Source organism: Ovis canadensis, chromosome 3 (genome assembly GCF_042477335.2).
Source record: "Ovis canadensis isolate MfBH-ARS-UI-01 breed Bighorn chromosome 3, ARS-UI_OviCan_v2, whole genome shotgun sequence".
In the NCBI taxonomy this organism is placed as follows: domain Eukaryota; kingdom Metazoa; phylum Chordata; class Mammalia; order Artiodactyla; family Bovidae; genus Ovis; species Ovis canadensis.
Genome location: NC_091247.1, coordinates 195,271,205 through 195,293,380, shown reverse-complemented (window position 1 = coordinate 195,293,380; position 22,176 = coordinate 195,271,205). Strand labels below are relative to the sequence as shown.

The following is a 22,176-nucleotide window of genomic DNA, read 5'->3' as shown; positions in this document are numbered from 1 at the left end:
CAGGTGCCTCCCTCTCAAAGAATCCTCTTTGCCCTTGGGGAATAGGAGGTGCCATGCCTTAGGTGTTACCACCAACCCACAGCCAATGAGTGACCCATAATAGGGGTGTAAAAGGCCAGTCTCTTTGTGCCAAGGGACCAACTCTGCAGCCCAGTTCCTGCTCTGGATTTCCCATAGGAAGCACTTCCCCTCCCCCTTTTTCTGAAGCACAGAATCCCTGCCTCAGGCTCCACTTCCAGAGAACCTGATCTAAGATACAGGCTCATCTCGTGTTTACTAGAGGTCCTTTATTGTCACCATAGCAATACATCTCTGGGGAAACCAAGGGTGAGAAGAGGAACAGCTTGACAGGACCCTAACCAAATGGGGACATATAATCCCACTCAGTGTATAATATTCCAGTTGTCGATGGTCAGTTACTAAGTCGTGTCTGACTCTTTGCCACCCCATGGAGTGCGGCATGCCAGGCTCCTCTGTCCTCCATTATCTCCCAGAGTTTGCTCAAATTCATGGCCATTGAGTCGGTGATGCCATCCAACCATCTCATCCTCTGCTGCTCCCTATTCCTGGCCCTACACCTAATATCTGCCCTTCTGCTAACATTAACAGTCCACCTTCTACCAAATTTGAAATGAAGGTTTACTTTGTTCATACTCTAATTTCTCTCTTCTTACAGAATATGAATTATTATACTTGTTAAAAGAATTGGATGTGCAGCATTTATTATTAATCAATATGTTACAGTTCTTTCAAATGTTGCTGAATGATTCTAAATTATTTTATACTAATTATTCTTACTATGATCATATAAATCTCACATTTTAAATTCATTGTGGGGCTGTTTCCTTTCCAGGAACTATAAACTCTATTATTGTCCATGACTGGGTCCTTGATAAGGAGGCTCTGGTTAAACCAGCAGTGTTATAAACAGATCAGATTTCCAGTTTGCAATTAATAAAAATATATAATTGAATACATGAAGGCAAAGCAGGAGATAATTTAATCTTGCTGCTATAATTCAGAGTCATATGGGATCATCATTATAAACCCCAATTATAGCACTGGAAACATGGAAGGAGTTGGTGAGTGGCTTTCAGGCTGAAAGAATGTCAGACAGTTCAGATTTTACTGCATATATTTACAAAGGTACAACTTCATAACATCAAGCACTGCATTCACTGTTTTTCCCCAATATTCTAATCCCAGTACAGGCTCTTGCTGAGCTAGTCTCAGCTGACTAAATCTACTCTTCTAGCCTATAATTAAAAAAATAAGAAAACTTTCATGGTATTAGCCTCTCAAAAACTTCTACGTAAATAAGAAGCCAATCACATTTTAAATCCTATTTCTAAATATATTTGCATTTATTCCTTTTGATATACCCTGTTATAATTTCCTTTTATAGTTTATGCTTTTTCTTTTCATACTGCTTTTCACTGTTTAATAAAACATATTGATCGTCATCCTCCTGCCCCATCACGTTATTAGAGGGTCTTTTAAGGAGCTGTTTATGATTTGGTATCTAAATGTTTTATTATTTTTTTAAACAAGAAACTATCATTAAATTAAAAATTCTTATAGATCTGAGAATTGTTGGTTGTTTCTAAAAAGGCCCTTTATGTTGGTCAAGTAAATCACAATAATTATAGATCTTTGCTGTGTTTCAGTATGTGTACAAGATTTTCATTAGGAAGGATTAAAAAAAAAACCATATTTAATTGCTTTCTACACACATACTGAAGAGAGATTTTATTTTTTTTTCCTTCTAAACTTGTAACAAGGACTAAATGCAGGCTTGGTAAGTTTCTGAAAAACTCTAAATGATCCTATTTGTACAAATTTTAGTAGATGACCTCAGGCTTCTAGGTGGCCTTGATGTCACAAGACTGGAGTTGTAACTCCAGCTATTACATCTGTGTTTTAGGCAAGAATAGTGCTTGAGTCAGCCATGCTCATAAATGAGGACACACAAATGAGTTTTCCTGGAAGGCCCATACAACACCTTCCGTGCACAGGGCCAAAACTTAGTAGCCCCTATCTGCAAGGAAGGCTGTGAGAGAGAACTTCTCATTGAGCACAAAATCAGGTTTCTATTTCTAAGAAAGAAGTGGAGAAAGAGAATGGGATAGGCAACTAGCATTATTTGCCTTTTTTCCTCTTTTGGGCTTCCCTGGCAGCTCAGATGGTAAAGCGTCTGCCTACAATGCGGGAAACCTGGGTTCGATCCCTGGGTTGGGAAGATCCCCTGGAGAAGGCAATGGCAACCCACTCCAGTACTCTTGCCTGGAGAATCCCACGGATGGAGGAGCCTGGTAGGCCACAGTCCATGGGGTTCCAAAGAGTTGGACACGACTGAGCAACTTCACTTTTTTTTTTTCCTCTTTAGCACCACTTTTCTCAGATGGACTGTGAGCTCACAGAAGGCTGAGATTATGTCATGTCAATTTGCGTTAAGCTCAGAACCTAGCACAATACCATATTTATTATGTTTCTGCTATGTTTATTATTTAAGGAAATGGAACTCTCTGCTCGTTATGCATTAGAAAGATGATCCAAGGCAAATATAACATGAGCAGGTGACATGAGTTTACTGCATTTATACTGTCATTCATTAATTTCACTGTTATTTCAACTCATATTAATTGAGCTCCCAGTCTGAGCCAGGCCTGTGTCATGCACGGGGGATACACAGACAAATACAAGATAGCCCCTGGCTGTACGAAGGGGATGGGGGAGCGAGGTTGGGGAGCAATTTCAGGGTCACATGGTAAGAGAACCTAGGAGTGGTCCTGAGCCACTGGTTGAGATTAAAGTACTCTGGGTAAAACACAGAGTGTGATGAAGGAGGGGGAAAGAAGGAAAAACAGTGGAGTTAGAAAATAATGGGATGTCTAAGTTAAAATCCACAATTCACTCCTTCCAGCACACATACCTTCTTCGAGACAAAAATGTTTGTTTCTCTCTTGGGACTTCCTCCCAACACACGTGGCTCTTAATGGATCTGACCCACTGACAAGCTTCTTCTGGCCTAAGCCATAGACACGACTGTGTTTCATGGGCCTTATCTGAGCACAGTACAACTATCTTCCCAGCATCCCATCTTCCAAGGTGGTGTTCTGGTGGACCAGTTTGGGAAATGCTGGCCTAGATACATATTTCTCCAGCTTAGCCATATGATTCCATAGACACAACAAAAAGAGTTGCCAGGGATTTCCAGAGAAAGGAATTTATTTCCATGAACTGCACATGTGAACTTAGTGTGTTAACACCTTGGGTTTCAGGTATATAGGTCACCAAAAGGAAAGAGGTTTTATTGGACTAATGAGGCATCATTTCAGCAATCACACAGTCAAAAAAGCTATTCAGATAACAATTTCACTAGTAATGAAGACAGTATCTTTTCTTTCTGCAAATAATTCAGTTCATGACATATATGGCTAGAAATGTATCTTCATCAATTTCTACTTTCTTTGCCTACCCCAGAAAAAGAGGTGTCTTCCTAACCATGAAGCAGAAGTCATAAAAGAGAGATTTGAAGATTCCATTCTGTGGCCTTGAAGATGCAGAAAGAGACCATAAGCCAAGAGATGGAGAAACTAGAAGAGGCAAATAAGTGGATTTTCCCCTAGAGCCTCCAAGACAAACAACAGCCCACATTTTGATTTTGGGATTTCTGATCTCTGGTGCTGCAATAACACATTCTTATAGCCTCTAAGTTTGCAGTAACTTGTTTACAGTTAGCAGCAGGAAACTAATAAAACATACAACATAACTCTAGGTGCTTTTGACTAGTTCATTCACACTGATTCAGGAAAGAGGAGACATATGTCTCTCTCCCTTGGGATTCTCCTCTTTTCTGAATCTACCCTCTCAGATTCTTCTCTTGCATATAAAATCTGACTGTGTCACAGGGCTTTAAGTGCATGAATACTCACTTATTCAAGTTAGGTTACTTTCAGGGAATATAATTAGAGACCAGAAATAAAGGTTGTTTACAAATCCTGCCAAGGACATTTGGTGTGATCTCAGGAAGGCTTAACAGGGATGTGATTTACAGCTAAGAAAGCTCAAAACAAATTATACTATATGCTGAACAAAGAATGAATTAACCACATGGGGCTAAGGTAGGGAAAAGACTTGTCTCGGTTTATCCAGGCTGGACAATGGTAAGTTCACTGGCATCTGTAGCCACCAAGAGGACAACACATGGGCATGAGGACACCTCAACAGGTTCCTGGATCCTAGCAAGTGCTTCTCTTAAACAGTGGACACAGTTACTCAATCATAATAAATTTCATCTTGATTTACATGCTGGTCGTATGAAAGGTGGTTGTCATGAGTCAGTCAACTTGTTCACCTCTGGACAAATGATAAAACCAAGGTCAGCACCCTCCTGGTGATCAACAGAAACAAGATTAAGGTTCTTCTGCTTGGTAAGAGCTGGAGCCCAGGTTCAACAATAATCACACCCCATACTGTTATCACTCATCCCTGTTTCAGGACCTCCATAAAAGAAGGATGACTATTCCAGCAAAACAAGGGAGGCAGGTTCTACAAAAGAAGAACCGGTCAACAGTGGCAAATGTCACATGGGGGCTGAATTTTTCCATCACATTTGGCAATCAGGCAGTGACTGATGTTATTCAGCGGAGTGAAAGGTTGACAGGGAATGAGAGCTTAAGAAATGTTAACATTAAGGCTGGAAAACTCCTCTGAGAAGAGGATCCAATGCCCTCCATCTTTCAAAAAGATCCCCTGGGTTTTACACTTGAATCAGAGAGAACTCTTCCTGTCCCCAAATCCTCCAACTGTTGATTAGCCAAATTTGAGTCTTACCACCTCTCTCCTCAGTTCACCTCCGAAGCAGAGGAACTAATGAGCTGTGCAAGAGCTAAAGGTCAAAAAAACAAGAGGAAGAAGCAAAAAGTCTACCAACTCAAACTCCAAACAAGTCAAGCCTAAGGAAGGTGAGCGGTCACAAGCTGTGCTTCATATGTAATCATGCCGGTTTCAATTATTAAAAAACCAACAAAAAGACGAGTGTCTGGAGAATCAAAAGGGACACTTTATCTTCGAAATGCTTCCTTGCGTCTCATTCATCATCTATCCTCATACCATCTCCCTCCAAACTGAAAGCCCTTCCTGAGTTGTGAGCTTGTGTGACTACAAGTCTGAACCGAAGACCGAATTTTGTCCGGTGACTAGAGTAACCGCATGCCATAGAAAAGAGGTGGAACAGTGAAAACGACACATACATGTGCGTTTCCAAATAAAAACACCGCTCTCCTTCCTCGACGATGTGCTCTACTCTAAGGTAGATGTGTGTAGGGGCTGGGGTTGGGTGGGGGAGCGGTTTTCTGAATCTGAGCCCAGCTCTTTCTAAACTTGGTTACTCACGTCTGATTCATTCGCTGTGTTTTTCGTCTCCTGTCTCTGTCATTGCCTGCTGCTGAGAAGGGGGTCGCTGAATCACTGCCACTCCAGATGAAAAGCAATTCAGACCGTCAGTCCTGGGGGGATGGAAGGGCCCTTTTTTTTTTTCTTTCTTTTTTTTTTTTAACAGAGTCTGCAGAAAAAGACTCCTACTTTCCGGGGTGACCGAGGAGGGCAGTTTTACAAGTCTCACCCCCGGGCGATGGAAGATTTTGCTCCGTGAGAGTCAGCGAGGCACCGTGTCTGGCTCTCGGGTCCACCGGGCCTCGGTGGGCGGGGGTGCGTCGCGGGCCGGGTGGCTCGGGGGCCGCGCCGGCGAAGGGGGCGGGGGCCCGAGCGGCCGGGCCGCGCTCCCCGCCGCTTTAAAAGATCCCACAATGCAGCGCTGGCGTCCCAGTTCCGTTACAATGTCTCTCCCGGCGCCGAAGAACCGGCGAGGCGCGGGAGGGGGAGCCGGGGAGCGGCGGCTGTAACCCGAGCGCCCGGCCGAGGGGGGCGCCCCCGCGCCGCGGCTCTCGCGGGCTCAGCCCGCGGCCCGGCTAAGGGGCGGAGCCGCCTGCCGCTCGGCCTGGCCCGGCCCCCAGCCCGGCCCCCCGCCCAGAGGCACCGGCCGCGGGAGCGAGCCGGCCGCCGAGTCCGCCGCCAGCGCTCGTCCGGCACCCCTCACCGCGCCCGGCGCCCAGCTGCTCGCCGATCCTCACCGGCCCGCCCGCTCGCGGCCATCTGCGCGGCGCTGGGAGCAGCTCCCGCCGGCGGCGCCGCGGCTGCCCGCGCGCTCGCACACCCCGGCACCCCCGCCCGGGGCGTCCGCGCTCACCTAGCGCCGGCCCGGAGGTGCGCGGACAGGGCGCGCCGCGGAGCCGGGGCCTCCCGCCGGTGCGGGGCGCGCGGCCGGCGGAGCGCCGGGGACCGAGGCGCGCGGGGCTGCGCCGCCGGGGACCGGCGCTGGGCGGCCGCTGGGCTCCGGCCGCCGCCGCGTCCCCAGCGCCCCAGCCGGCCCCGCGGGGCGGCCTGCGGGGGCGGCGCAGTTGCGAAACTGAGTAAGTATTAACTTTACTGGGCGGCAGCGATCTCTGGGCAGCGTCCGAGGACCCCTCCCTCCTCCTCCCGGAGCCTTTGGGCTCTCCCTTCCCCGCCCCTCTCTCTGCACCTCGGGTTTCCTCGCCCGGTCAGCTCCAGCCCCGCCGCCGCCGCGGGCTCCGGCTTCCTCCGGTTCACCTTTTGCCTGCTGTCTCCCCCTTTGCGCGTTCACCCCGCCGCAGACCCGCGCCTTGACCAAGACTACGAGGTTGTTCCCAGCCTCTCTGTTTCCTCCCAGTGTCCTTGGCCGGGGAGTTTAGAGGCCACTTTTGTTGGGAAGGGAAACGTATGACTGGCTTCTTTAATATTTTTCTCTCTGAATGGAAATCGGATGCTCGCTTGCCCAGCGTCGGCTTGGTGAAAGCTTATTTCTTTCCTTTGAAACGATGATTGGTTTACAGGTTTTTAAATGTTGTTTGAACAATTAACCATCCTGTTCCTATTCCCGCTTGCCGCCAATCCGTCTGGGGAGGGGAGTCCAGATGAGGGGACATTCAACGTAATTCTGTTTTTCAACTAGAAACTTTGAGAGGATTCGTCGCGGAAAGCTTAGTAAGATTGAACCTGAAGGGACGTGAGCTTTGAATGTGAGGTCCACGGGTGGCACAGTGTCTTACAACCCGAGTACCTGGACTTCTAATCGAGTGTTGCTTTGTTATTTTAGCATCCTAGAGCCGCCTGGGGTTGCTAGACCACTACTTTCTCAGCATCAAACGGCATCTTGAGCAGTGCAAGCGTCGGATGTGATTGTCCACTGATCTTTAGGCATTCAGACGGGAAGTAGATGCAGGGCACGTTTCATAGCTGACTTAAACCCGTCAGGTTAGCGCAGTCAGTACATGGACGCATTGCATTTTTTGTTTTTGTTTTTAATCCTCCAGCCTGGTGACAGCGAGGACGAACATTTATGAGTTTTCTAGTATAATGTGGCTCAGCAGTTCTTCGTTAGATCTGTTTTGTCCGCAGGAAGCCCCTTTAAATGTGTATAGATCTCTAATTTTGTGTCGATTGGGTTAACCACCCATTCTGGTAGGAGACCCCAGGTAGCCTTTTATTTTTGCTTTTTATTTTCTTTTTTCTTAAGTCTTTCATGTCCGGTCTGCCAGGAGTTGGCAGTCATGTTGTGAAGGAACAGAAAAATGGGAAGCTTTCTTGATGGATTTTCAGCATCCCAACCTTTGCTTGGGTGAGGCAGCAGTGAATGCCAGCTAGCCCTCTGCGGGGAAGCTCTCAATGGACCCGGGAATCGGGAGGCAGGACAGAGAAGAGCTCTGTAGTTTTGGAGGGTGGTCTGTGTGAGATGTTATCTTCTCTCTGGCATATTAATTGGACTTTTAATCCTGTTTATCCCCATGGGGAACTGTCCCCAAACCATAAACATTACCTGTGACCATCCCCCATTTAAAGAAGACCAAATATGATTTGATGTTCATTCTTTTGAAGGATCAAACCCAGCAAAAATAAAATTTGTAATATAGATGGTAAAAACCTTCAAAAAATCTCCCCTTCCTCATTTTCTCTCCTTTTAAGAGTCTCAAAGTGGTGCTCTCAATAAGAGACACAGTTGGCAGTAATGCCTTGAATTCTTTCCAGGTTCGTCGATGATGCCTAATTTGGGGGCTTCAGTAGCTAAAGGGGACATCTGAGAGGGAGGAAATCGTGAGACTGTGCAGGGAGGAAAGGCATTTTAGTTTGCTGAAGTGTCAGCATGCTGCAGGGAAAAGCAGTTAAAAAGAAGGGAGAATGTTTAGATTGCTTTTAGGGTGCATGTTTCCTGAATTTGGCATTTGTGAATTGCAGATTTTAGACTATAAGGTTGTGGTATCATTTCTTTTTGCCTAAAATTTTATTTTTATTAAGGTTTCAATTTTTAATGTGAATCTCAATGCTTGGCCTTTGTAGCCTCTACTGGGTGGCTTGTGTTAATTTTTGACTTGAATGCCTTGGCCATTTTGAGCTGTGATAAGGGTTTGAGAATTTCTTACTCATTAATTGGTCTATCTTATGTTGATATAGGTAATGACTTGAGAGTGAAAATATTGTTCGTCATTGAATATTACTGCTCTTTTCATTATGGTTGATTCCTGGAATAATGACTTTGCTTGTTTATTGTACGGCATTAAGGTCCCAGATATCTTGCTAGTGTTTAAAACATTGCAAAAATCTTTTGCAGGTGGAAATGGAGCGAGGATGAGAGTGAGACAGGAAAGCATTGTGCAGCATAACTCTTAGGATATGGATTTTAAAACTAACGTATCACCTGTTTACTTTCCTTGTATGCTAGCTTGCTCCAGCCCTAAATAGATTTCAAAATTCAGAGTGCAGAGGTAGTTTCCAAGAGCTCTCTATAGTGGAAAGAATGCTTATCCCATAGCCAGCCAGACAGACTCAGGTGGTAAGTGTAACTTTGTTACTCCAGCTGAATGAGCTTGGTGGAGCTGGTTCCACATCTGTGAGCTACAGTTTGCTTTCTGTAAAATGGGGATATCATTAGTAAAAGTGATGCCCGACACATCTTAGCCAATAAATGGCAGCATCTGCAACTTCTCAAAAACCAAGCTCAGGATTAATCCACTTTTCCTCCTCTGTTCCTCCTCTGTTCCTCATCTCGTCTACCTAATGAGTGCTCAGGCTGGAGTCGGCTTCCACTAGGTCTTTTGTTCTGTCACCCCCACCTAGCCAGTTTGTCACAAAGTCCTGTCTACTTTTTCTGGCATAATCTCTTTGAAACCTGATTTCAGTCTCCACTGGGCTCCCATCTTAGTTCAAGCAACCATCCTCATTCCCCACTGCAGAGACCTGCTGCTCATTCTCTGCCCTCCTTCCAGCCCTTCTTCCCACCAGCAGCCAGAAAGGGAAAAAAGAAGTCACTTGCTGTTTAAAGTCTTCAGAGCTCTTCTTCTTGGGATGAAATATAAAATCTACAAGGTCCTGTGTGGTTTGGCAGCGTCCCCCATCATCATCTGTGGTCAGCCACAGGATCCAACTCTATAGCCAGCTCAGCTAGGGCTATTGCTGGTGGTCTGTTTTAGGATCACCCCCTCGAGGAATTTCTCATCCTCTATGCTGGTTCTGATATCCTCTATAAAGGTCTTCTCTGAGAAGGCCACTCTTAAAGTCATGCAACTTAGAACCCCTTTATTGTCTCCCTCATAGAGTTAGCTTTTCCTTCTTAATGCTTACCACAATTTATAATTATTATTTGTCTCATGTTTCTCTCATGCCTTTGAGAGCAGAAATAATGCCTGGTTTATTCACTAGTCTATAGATACCAGTGCTTCTTGTGTGTATAGTAAATGTTTAATAACTATTATTGTAATGAGTAAGATAGTAATACAAGTTGTGATTTGTATATTGATTGCCTTCTTTATCACTGTTAAACCTACTTCTCCTAACACAAAAGCCAGGCTTGGTTATCTCCTACATTCCTTCTTTGCTGGTTTTATGTATACCATGAAATAACCTTTGCACATATCAGGTAAAATGAATACATTGAGGCTCTATGGAAAATTCACAAATAAACTGAGACACCTTTTAATTAGTGTTCCTCTTGTGATTTTCTGTAGATAATCCTTTTTTCTAAGTACATCATTAAAGGGATTAGGGGTTTTTTTTTCTTTCAGTAATCCTGTGCTGATGAAAAAAACCTTACCATGTCATATTACTTTGCATGTCATGTGATAACATGTTAGTCAGCAGCTGTGGATTACACAGTGATTGAATTCAAAGGAAGGAAGGACAGATTGGTAGAAAAAGGAGAGTTATAGACCTGAAGATGCCCAATACTGTCCAGGTGTTGCTGTAACTTGTATAAATAACTAGGTATCGCTTGGCCATTTAGTTAAGGTAGAGAGGTAGTTGCTTAAAAATGGGAGCCACCTAGAGGTATGGAAGTTCTTTTTCCCCCTCTCTCTGAAACATTCCTTATTCTAGCCAAAAAAGTCTCATGACTTTCCAAGGCCAAGGAAGGCTTAAAGCTTTGAGTGTTTTTGTCATGTGGTTGCTCTTTACAAAATATTCACTTGATGCACTATGACTCTGAAGTATTTGTCTTTATTAATGTTTCTGGCCTCTACTTCTTGCATAATCATCCACATGTTCTTTTGACTTTAGTTTTTTAGGACTTTGATTTCCTTCTAGAACTTACCCTCACACCCTCAGCGTGCAGTAATTCCAGTTCTTTCCCAATTTTGTATCTGGTAGGTCACCAAGTGTACAGGGAACTTAGGAGGTGATTGTAGGATTTATTTCTTTGCACTCAACCTCTAGTTTTCCCTTAAATGTTCTGTATCTTTGACCCTGAGTTTTTGCCACCTAAAAGTTGGATGGCTTCAGGTGGCGAGAGTAGAACAAGGGAGATGAAAGCATTTTGAGCCTCTTGTTATGTGCCAAGCTCTGGGCTAGGTGCTCTTACGGAAGAGAAGTGGGTAGTTTACCTGGTTAACATCATGAAAAGATATCTTCAGCTTTTCATACATGGGCTTCACTCAGGGAGATTGTTCTTGTCATCCCCTCATTTTCCCATCTTTTATTTTCTAGTCAGGAAGCCATGACAAGTAGAAATGCCCTCTCTAGCCAGACCCTCTTTCTCACCTTGATCCTTATTTAAACCTGCTTTTCCTTGTATAAAAATACTGGGAGGGGGACTGAAGAGGGGTGCACGGTGTGGCATGCCTTTGTGGGAAGGCTCTGTGCCCCAGGATGCTCGCACCCTGGGGGAGTGTGTGTGTGTGTGTTGTGTGCACACACTCAATCATGCCTGAGTCTTTGCGACCCCATGGATTGGTAGCCTGCCAGGCTCCTCTGTCCATGAGATTTTTCAAGCAAGAATACCGGAGGGGGTTGGCATTCCCTTCCTCAGGGGATCTTCCTGACTCAGGGATCAAACCTGTGAATCCTGCATTAGCAGCAGATTCTTTACCATTCGCACCACCTGACCTCCAGCCACCCTGTGCTGGAGAAGAAAGTCACTGTTGAAGCCCTCGTGTATACATGTTTACCGGCTACTCTGCATGACCTTGGAGCCCAGAAAAGGTCATGCAGAGTAGCCAGTAAACATGACTTTATTTTTCTGGGCTCCAAAATCACTGCAGATGGTGACTGCAGCCATGAGATTAAAAGACGCTTACTCCTTGGAAGGAAAGTTATGGCCAACCTAGACAGCATATTAAAAAGCAGAGAGATTACTTTGCCAACAAAAGTCCATCTAGTCAAGGCTGTGTTTTTCCAGTGGTCAGGTATGGATGTGAGAGTTGGACTGTGAAGAAAGCTGAGCACTGAAGAATTGATGCTTTTGAACTGTGGTGTTGGAGAAGACTCTTGAGAGTCCCTTGGACTGCAGGGAGATCCAACCAGTCCATTCTGAAGGAGATCAGTCCTGGGTGTTCATTGGAAGGACTGATGTTGAAGCTGAAACTCCAGTACTTTGGCCACCTGATGCAAAGAGTTGACTCATTGGAAAAGACTCTGATGCTGGGAGGGACTGGAGGCAGGAGGAGAAGGGGATGACAGAGGATGAGATGGCTGGATGGCATCACCGACTCAATGGACATGGGTTTGGGTAGACTCCAGGAGTTGGTGATGTACAGGGAGGCCTGGCATGCTGCGGTTCACGGGGTCTCAAAGAGTTGGACACGACTGAGTGACTGGACTGAACTGAACTGAACTGAACTACATGACCTTGAAGTTGCCAAAAGCGTTTTAGCACCAATAGCATTTATTACCTATTTATTTCACAGCTTTGCTATAGGATTTAGAAGACTTATTTTTGGCAATTTTTTTTTTTTTTGGTCACATTCAGATATATCACAGATCTCGCTACATTTAACTCCAGTGCTGTCCAAGTTTTATGCATGAAGAAAGGCATTTTCTCATTCAGAAGTATATGTTTTATTCTTTGTTTTGATAAGAAATCAGATAAAAATACAGGTTTTAACAAGAGAGTTTTGATAGTTTTCCACGAGGTTTTATTTATGTGGGCAATATATTTTGTCACTCTTATTTACCGTCATTGGCTTCTGAGTGCTAAATCATGTTCATCTTTTAATAATAGTAATTTTCATATTGGAAAATCGAAAATAAGATTACATTATTCTTCTAGAAATAAGTTTATACATTGAAAAAGCTAGGGGGACTTACCTGATGGGCGTGGTTAGTGGGGAACTAAGTAAGATGCCATAGGGCAGCTCCTCGTGTTATATTCTCCTGAGTAATGACATGCAGTGCACATTGGAAAGAGTACCACTTCAGTTAAAAGCCAGGCTGGACCTGGGTAGCCCTAGAAAAGTTATGATACTGGCCCAGCCTCATGCCCCCCCAGTCTTTAAATGGGGCTACTGATTTGCCACTCAGGGCTGGTTTGGAATAAGAGAGATGTCTGCGTGTATGTGGAAATGAAAGTGTGTGAAGCGTCTCAGTGAGGAGTTGGTGCCTTTCCCCTCACCCAGCTCCGCTGAACTCTGTCTGAACTGGAGGTCTGGACAGGCCTCCGGGCTCTTCGGAGAGACCTAGTTCTAAGTCGTCTGCAGCCTGTCCAGATCGATGGTCAGGGAACACCCGAGTTAGAGAACACGGTCAGTGTCAGTCATCCAGGGTGGGAGGAGAAAGTTTGCCAGTTGACGTGGGCGGCCCTCCCCACCCCCACAGTCTGGAGGCAGCCATCCCCACAGCCTTCTCCATTGATAACACTTCCACTCATTGAATGTCTTTTTCTTTTCTTTCTTTTTTTTAAAAAAACATTTATTTATTTGTCTGTGCCAGGTCTTAGTTGTGGCATGTGGGATCTAGTTCCCTGACCTGGGATTGAACTCCGGCCCCTGTATTGGGAGCACAGAGTCTTGCCACTGGACCACCAGGGAAGTCCCTCATTAAATTTCTATCTCACTTTTCCTCAGCTCCTTATCCTCAGCCTGGAAAGAACATGCCCAAGTCTCTCTTGACTGTCCTGCTCCTTCTGTCTCCTTTCACAGCCTACTTCTTACAGGAGTTGTCTGTGCTTGCTACTTCTGCTGCATTACCTGCCAACTCACTCTCCAAAGGTGCCATTTCTTAGAAACATTTTTTTGCCACAGGCACCAATATCCTAGTTGCCAGAATCAATGGGAGCTTTTCAATATGAAAACCCCAATACGACCAAAGTTCTCTGTAGCGTGTTTACACTATTGACCTCTCTCTCTTTGCTTCAAAACTTCTCCTTGGCTTCCTTGTCACCGCTCTTTGTTCATTCATTCAAAAATAAACTGCATGCCCTTCCATGTGTGGGGCTGTAATAGAGCACAAAACACACAGACTCCAGTTCTCATGAAAAGTGTACTCTACCAGGGGGAGTTAGATAATAAATGAATGAGTAATTGTACACTCATTTTACAATGATAAATGTTTTGGAGGAAAAAATATAGGAGAGTGGAGAAATTGAGAATACTAGGGTGGGAGTAGAGATGTAATCTGGTATTGGATGGGCAGGAAGTCCTCACTGAGGAGAGCACCTTTGAGTAGAGACAGTAATGAAGTGAAGGTGCCAACCCTGTAGCTGTCTGGAGGAAGACACTCTCCAGGTGGAGGGAACAGTGAGTGCAGAGACCCTGGAACAGGCACATAGGGGTGTGCCCATCAGAGTAGCCAGACCAGTTGTAGGAGATGAAGGAAAAGAGGTAGTGGGGACCCCTGTACTAGGGCTTTATTGGCTGTGACATGGATTTTGGGTTTTACTCTTGGGTAAGAAGACAGTTGACAGTCTTGAGCAGAGGAATGTATGAATTGGAGAGTAACATGGAGTAGTCGGCAAGAGCATGAACTCTGGGGCTGGCTGGCTGGGTTGAAATCCCAGCCCTGCACATACTGGCTCTGCGCCCTTGGAGTAGTCCAGTAACTTCTGCACCTCACTGGTAGAGTTGGATTAGGAATGACACCTATCTCCCAGTGTTCTGAGTATTCAGTGAGTTCATGCTTGTAGAGCAGAGGATGGCAGATCGTAAACACTGTAAAGGGTTAGTCGCTCAGTCGTGTCTGACTCTTTGTGACCCCGTGGATTGTATCCTCTGTCCATGGATTTCTCCGGACAAGAATACTGGAGTAGGTAGCCATTCCCTTCTTCAGGGCATCGTCCCAAGCCAGGGATTGAACCCCCAGGTCTCTTGCATTGCAGGCAGATTATTTACCATCTGAGACACCAGGGAAGCCCCAAACATTACAAAAGTACTTGTTAAATAAAATAGTAATGTTGAAAAGGTTCACTTTGCTGTCTTGTGGAAAGGGAAATTAAGAACAGAAGCAGGACACAACTAGAGAGTCCGTAAACTGCAACAAAAGATCCCACACAGCCAAATGAATGAGTAGATAGATAGTCTTTAAAAAAGAGTAGAAGCGGGAAGCCAAAATGTGGAAACAGCCTGAGTGCTCATCAGTAGATGAATGGATAAAGGAAATGTGGTGTCCATATTCAGTGAAATATTATTCTGCCAGGAAAAAGAAGGAGACTCCATCATTTGCCGCAACATGGATGGACCTTGAGGACATTATGCTAAGTGAAATAAGTTAGAGTGAGACAAATACTATATGATCTCAATCTCACTTACGTGTGCAGGCTTTTGCAATTGCACAAATAAGGGCTAGGAATGGGGGGGCATGAAATGGGTGAGGGAGTCACACAGTACAAAAACAGTTATAAGTCCCAAGGGAAGTCATGTACAGCATGGTGACTTAATAAAAAGGAGAGAAGAAGAATGGAAGCAGGAAGAGCAGTGAGGAAATGACTGTAGTAATTCACGCCAGGGATGGAGTAGTAAGGTGCTAGTGGTGTAAATGGAGAGAAGGGTCACACAGTGGTGTGTTTGGACATAGGGTTGACCTGTTGGCTGGAGGGGAGGCTGAGATTTGCTTTTCCTTCCATCTCTGATCTTTCAGACTAAATGTTTTTTGCTTTTTCCTCTCCTTTTTGACCAGAAGCTCCCAAACACAGGTACCATTTGGAGATACATGGGGTATCTTTTGGTTGTCACAGAGTCCAGGTTACAAGTATTTCCACCGTGTAGCGGGCAGAACCTGGGCCACGTGGTGAAGACATGTCCCTTGTATTTTGTTAGTAGCCTCCTGGTTGAGAAAGGCTGCTTGAGACCTCCTTCCTACCTCCCACACCTATGATGTCTTAAAATTCAGTTATATGTGGACAGCAGGGGGCCTCTGAGCCACCTGGAATATTTTTTTCAAAATTCTGTTTGTTTCTCTACTGTGACTTGCAGACCCCTCTCCACAAAACACACAGCAGTCCCTCGGGATCAGGGACTTCTTCCTTGATGCTTGACCTGGCTTTGTGGCACCCTCATCCACCTTGTTCCTAATCTTGCCTTTCCTGTACCGCCTCATCTTGACTAATTCATCTAGTCCTGAGCACCCTTCTGGATAGCTCAGGAAATCGTTTCCATTTCTCCATCATTCACTACCCTAATTTAGCATCTCTCATTTGGACTGCTGCCACGTCACTGGTCTCCCTGCCTGAGACCCATTTTCTGCATATCACCAGAGCTTTTGGATACATGAATCTCACTGACTTGCTGAAAACTCCACTCCGTCACTGCCTGCAGGCTTGAGTTCAGACTCTTCTGCAGCCCACAGGATCTGTGAAATCTGCCGCTGGCCTCCCACCCTGTGGCTGCCCTGCCTCCCAGCTTGGCTGCCCTCCAGCTTTCCCCTGTCATCTGGACAAGCCAGGCTCTAGCAGAACTGAATTAACACGCTGTTTCATGCACTGATGCTGAAACATCTAAACGTGCTATTTGATCTCATGAAAAAAATGGTTCAACCTTTCCCTTCCCTACCAAAATACCCTTCAACCTGGCCGACCTCTGCTCCTGAAGGAGGTGCTCATTCCCTCAGGAGTCCGTCTTGCCTTCCTTCTCCACCACGTGCGTGTATATTTCTCTCCTTCCTTTGCATTGTAATTTCAGAGGCTCTCTACTTCAAACAGCTGAGCTTCTGAGGGGCTCTTCTTAAGCTCATTTGTTCACAGGTTCAAAGTGACTAAGAAGACTCTAAGCTTGCAGTCTCCTGATCCGGTTCAAGGAGTGTAAGTTGGCTCTTTGAAGCTTTATAGCCCGCTCTGCCCTTGCTGCTGGATGTTCTGTGTGGCATCGCTTTCTGAAGTGGAGCGGCTTTGTCCATATTAAAAATCTCTTGAGGCAGGTGGCTCCTCCACTGTCTCTTTGGAGCCCTGGGGAGCCCCTTAGTAGCCCTTGGAGTCCAGGGTCACTCATCACCTCCTGGTTTGCAAGAGCCTCAATGGGCTCAGCCCTGTGTGCTCAGCCTTTTTGTTCTAGAGCAATTTCCTGGCCTCCTGAACTAACATTGGGCCAACTTTCCACCTTTGGTTCTGATCATCCTGTTGTGTTCAGGATGGAGAAGCTTCTGAAGTTCTTTGGTTACTTATGACTGCTAGGTTATAATAGCTATAAGTTAACCTTTTTCACTTTCGCCCCATTCATCCTTTGCTCTTCAGGCTTCTTCCCAAATATTTTTTATGCTACTTAGCTATTTTTATTAGCTCTCCTTTTATGTTTGTCGTATTTGCATCTATTTTTTATTAGCACTTTAAACGTGTTGTACTTTTTACATTATCAGATATGATGGGATTAGTAGTGTTTGTAAAATTACTTTAAGTGTATTTTAAAGACAGCAAGCATCTTTGTTCACAGACAACAGACATGAAGGCACCCACCCAGGCCAAGTCTTCAGAGCTTGGCTCTGGGGCCGGTATTTGTTCCCATCTGTACAGTTGTGATTTGAAAGCTCAGGAGGAATTGGGGTTTGTTTCATGTTACCTTTCCTACTACACTATGGTTTCCTGAATGCAAGCTCTGTATTTATGTAATGCTCCACCAACTGTAAACTTTGATAGGAGGAACTTGTTTGATTCTCACTAGATCCTTAGGACTTGGATCAACACACTAACTACTAACAACAACACTGTTAGTTGTTGGATGAATTCTAGCTAACATTTATCCCCTCAAGAGGAACCATGATAAACTGCCTCTTAAGTATTTAGCTGTGCAGACTAAACGAAGAGTTGGAATATAGCTGACTGAATCGTTCATTTTATATGGATGACTGAGATGATAACTGAAATCTAGGTTTGTAGGAAAGAAGGTTTTCTTTGGCTTCTGGAAACACTTAAACAAATAATAAGCACTTACTGTGTTTAGAAGGAAGGTTCTGTGGAGGTTGCAAGGAAGGGTAATGTGGGTCTGTAGTTTGGGGAAGCTTATTATGAACAATGAGGGTATGATAAGTGATTGCATGTGGCAGAACATGCTGTAAGATAAATATTATAAATATATAAAGGAGAGCAGGAGAGTGCCTAAGTGACTGAAAGGGTAAAGGCATTCACTACAGCAGTATCTGTAATAATCAACATTGGAAACATCTCAGTGGTTGATCGCAGGGCACTGATGCAGGCACCAGAGAGACTGTCACACAGTTATTAAAAGTGTTGATGAAGCATTTCTAGTAACTGGGGTAAGTGCATATGCTTTTTGTTACTGAAATGACAGAAGATAAAGTTTTATATACAGTGTGATCATAATTTAACAATGGAAAAAGAAGCACCAGGAAGAAAACACCAGAATATAAACACTTTGTCTGACTTCAAGCATATTACATGCATGTATGTATGTTTGTACATGTACAGTTGTGTACACATATGCATGCGTATCATAAATTAAGCTTCATTGAATGTTCACACATGAACATACTCATGCAACAAGTGCCCAGATGAAGAACTAGGATGTTACCCTCATTCCCACAAACCCCCGTGTGCTCCTGACTCCTAATGGCATTCTGTAGCTCTGAGTATTTTTTGTTCCTTTTATAAATGGAATCAGACAACATGTACTCTTTAGTGTCTGGTTTCTCACACTCAACGTTGTGTGATTCATCCACATTGTGTATGATTGTAAATTGTTTATTCTTATTATTAGGGATGACTGTCTAAAATTATTTATTCATTTATTTTTGGTTTTGCTGGTCCTCACTGCTGCGTGTGGGCTTCCAGTAGGGGCAGAGAACAGGGGCTGCCTCTCTTGCTGCAGAGCACGGGCCACTGCTGCGTGTGGGCTTCCAGTAGGGGCAGAGAACAGGGGCTGCTTCTCTTGTTGCAGGGCACGGGCTCTAATGCCGGGGCTTCAGTGGCTTCCGCTTGCAGGCTCTGGAGCTCAGGTTCAGTAGTTGCTCCACAGCACGGGGGACCTTCCCGGCTCAGGGATAGAGCCCGTGTCCCCTGCGTTAGCAGGCAGATTCTTACCCACGGTACCACCAGGGAAGTACTTTATGGATGACTTAATCTTATGCTTTCATCTTTTTTCTGTGTTTTCCAGAATTTTCTATAATCCGCATGTATCTTACAATCAGAAAAAGCATTTTTTTTTTTTTTAAATAGCAAAGGCAATTTATTTGTAAAGCGCTTGTGTAGACTCAGTTGGTCAGTTTAAACCATGGGACGTGTGAAGGAGAGTCGAGAAGGTAGGTTGAGGCTGTCCTGAAACATGTGGTACAGTACAATGTGAACTCAGCGTTAGGAGACCCAGATTCTGTTTTGTCATTTAGTGATCATGGGACTGTGGACACATCCTTGAATTCCTTAATTCCTTTAACCCTCAGTTTGCTCATCTGTCAGTCATCTGGGTGTGATGATATCTTCCTTAGAAACCTGGCATGGGGATTACACTGAGATAACAATGATGAGTCTGTGAAGTGGTCTGCCAGATGGTGAGGTCCTTCATTTAAAATTTGGAGTTAGCCACAGACTTTGTGTGCCCAATGCAGGGGCCCCAGGTTCAATCCCTGGTCAGGGAATTGGATCCCATATGCCACAGCTAAAGATTCTGCATGCCACAGCTAAGACTCAGTGCAGCCCGATAAACACATAAACATTAAAAATAAATGGGTGAAATTTGGAGTTAGAAAGGGCAGATGCTCGGGGAGGGAACTCCTGTCCAGTTGCCATTCGTTTTCTCTGTGAAGTGAGGTGGGGGTTATTCGCAAGCGAAAGTACATAGCTTTGAGGTGGGGGTCTGAGCACAGCAGAGAAGCTTTGGGGCGGGCAGTGCAAGTCCTCAGTGAGCTGGGATTCCAGGGAAAGTAGAGGGAGGGTTCAGCCTTGTTGAGGGCCCAGCTATGGTGGGAGCATAAATGTGCAGGCAGTGTATGAGTTTTTCTTCTAGAAGCTCCATTTATGTTTTACTTGGGCTAATATTCAACCAATTCTTCCTGACCATACACGTGGTGGAGGTAGAAAAGGGAAGGCGGGAGAAAGCCACCTGACACATAAGAGGGGCCATGACCAATCCACAAAGAGAGCACTGTCTGATTATAATGTGAATCCCATAAAGACCACGGTGGTTCGGACTGTAGGTTATCTTTCTCCATGGTATTTGCATTAAAAGGGAAGGCTAAGATTTTAGTCTCGCCCACAACACAGGCAGGGAACTTCTATTAATATGGGTGTGCCTCAGGAATATTGCGGGTTTAGTTCCAGACCACTGCAGTAAAGCAAAGTCATATGAATTTTTTGGTTTTCCAGTGCATTTAAGGCTGTGTTTACACTATACCATAGTCTATAAGTATGCAATAGCATATGTCTAAAGTGACAAATGTACATAATTTTAAAATAGTTTATTGCTAAAACGTTAAGAATCACATGCACCCTCAACAAGTCTTGTCTGTTTGCTAGTAGAGGGTCTTACTTCTAAGATGGCTGCTGACTGATCAGTGTGATGATTATTGAGGTTAAGGTGGCTGTGGCAATTTCTTAAAATAAGACAGCAGTGGAGTTTGCTTCATTCATTGACTGTTCCTTTCACAGATGAATTTTCTGTAACATGCAGTGCTGTTTGTTAGCATTTTACCCACAGCAGAGCTTTCACAACTGGGGTCATTCCTCTCAAACCCTGCCACTGCTTTGTCAACCAAGTTGATATAATCTAAATCCTTTGTTGTCATTTCAACAGTCTTCCCCAGGAGTAGATTGAGATTTAATTTCAAGAAGCCACTTCCTTTGCTTGTCCTTAAGAAGCAGCTTCTCACCCATTCAAGTTTGGTCATGAGATTGCAACAATTCAGTTACAGTTTTGGTTGATTCCCTGATGGCTCAGACGGTAAAGTGTCTGTCTACAGTGCGGGAGACCTGGGTTCGAGCCCTGGGTTGGGAAGATCCCCTGGAGAAGGAAATGGCAATCCACTCCAGGACTGTTGCCTGGAAAATCCCATGGACAGAGGAGCCTGGTAGACTCCAGTCCATGGGGTCGCAAAGAGTCGGACATGACTGAGTGGCTTCACTTTCTTTGGGCTCCACTTCTAATTTTAGTTCTCTTGCTGTTTCTACCACATCTGCAGTTATTTCCTCCACTGGAATTTTGAATCCCTCAGTCATTTATGAGGATTGGAACCAACTGCTTCCAGACTCCTGTTTTGAATGGATGTTTTGACCTCTTCCCAGGAATCATGAATGTTCGTAATGGCATCCAGAATTGTGATTCCTTTCCAGAAGGTTTTCAGTTTATTTTTCCCAGTTTCATCAGAGAAATCACTACCTGTGGGTGCCATAACCATATGAAATGTATTTCTTAAATCATAGGACTTGAAAACCAAAATTAGTCCTTGATCCATGGGCTGCAGAATGGATGTTGTGTTAGCAGTCTTGAAAATAACATTACTCTCATTACACATCTTCATCAGAGGTCTTTGGTGACCATGTGCACTATCAGTGAATAGTAATATTTTTAAAGTAATCTTCTCTGCCCCCCGAGCTCAAGCGTAGGCTGAAAATATTTAGCACACCATGTTGTAAACAGATGTGCTATCATCCAAGCTTTGTTGTTCCCTTTATAGAGCGTAGGCAGAGTGGATTTAGTGTTAATTCTGAAGGGTCCTAGGATTTTCACAACGCTAAAGAGCACTGGCTTCAGTATAAAGTCACCAGCTGCATTAGCCCCTAACAAAATAGTCAACTTGTCCTTCAAAGCTTTGAAGCCAGGCATTGACTTCTCCTCTCTAGTTATGAAATTCCTGGGTGGTATCTGTCTCTAACAGAAGGCTGCTTCAGCCACACTGAAAATCTGCTGTTTAGTGTACTCATTTTCATGAATTATCTGAGCTAGATCTTCTGGATTACTTGCTGCAGCTTCTGCATCAGCGCTTGCTGCTTCACCTTGTCCTTTCATGTTACAGAGACACCTTCTTTCCTTAAACCTCAAGAACCAACCTCTCCTAGCTTCAAACTTTTCTTCCACAGATTCCTCACCTCTCTCAGCCTTTACTGAATTGAAGCGAGTGAGGGCCTTCACCTGGAATAGGCTTTGACTTAAGGGAATGTTGTGGCTGGTTTGATCTTCTAAGCAGACTGTTAAAACTTCATATCAGCAATAAGGCTGTTTCACTTTCTTACTTCTCTGTTCACTGGAGTAGCACGTTTAATTTCGTTCAAGAACTTTTCCTTTGCATTCACAACTTGGCTTACTCTTTGGCCCAAGAGGCCTAGTTTTTGACCTGCCTCTGCTTTCAACATGCCTTCTTTACTGAGCTTAATCATTTCCAGCTTTGGATTTAAAGGGAGAGACATGCAGTTCTTCCTTTCCTATAAACACTTCAGGGCCACTGTATAGTTATTAACTGGCTTGA

General features: G+C 44.6%; 2 protein-coding genes across 3 annotated transcripts in view; one reads left to right on the top strand and one right to left on the bottom strand.

Moving 5' to 3' along the window:
- Positions 1 to 5,857, bottom strand: part of LMNTD1 (lamin tail domain containing 1) — a 525,827-nt gene extending 519,970 nt beyond the window's left edge. Inside the window, exon 1 of one of the 2 annotated variants that reach the window (XM_069585540.1) lies at positions 5,398 to 5,857. The gene's annotated coding sequence lies outside the window, so the exon portion shown is untranslated. The remainder of the gene's footprint in view (positions 1 to 5,397) is intronic. The other variant, XM_069585541.1, reaches the window with a different exon arrangement.
- LOC138436397 (tRNA (guanine-N(7)-)-methyltransferase-like) overlaps positions 5,298 to 22,176 on the top strand; it is a 115,294-nt gene continuing 98,415 nt past the window's right edge. The window contains exons 1-3 of the mRNA XM_069581990.1: positions 5,298 to 5,314; positions 5,564 to 5,712; positions 5,817 to 6,473. Of these exons, the coding sequence (XP_069438091.1) occupies positions 5,298 to 5,314; positions 5,564 to 5,712; positions 5,817 to 6,473 (823 nt within the window). The remainder of the gene's footprint in view (positions 5,315 to 5,563; positions 5,713 to 5,816; positions 6,474 to 22,176) is intronic.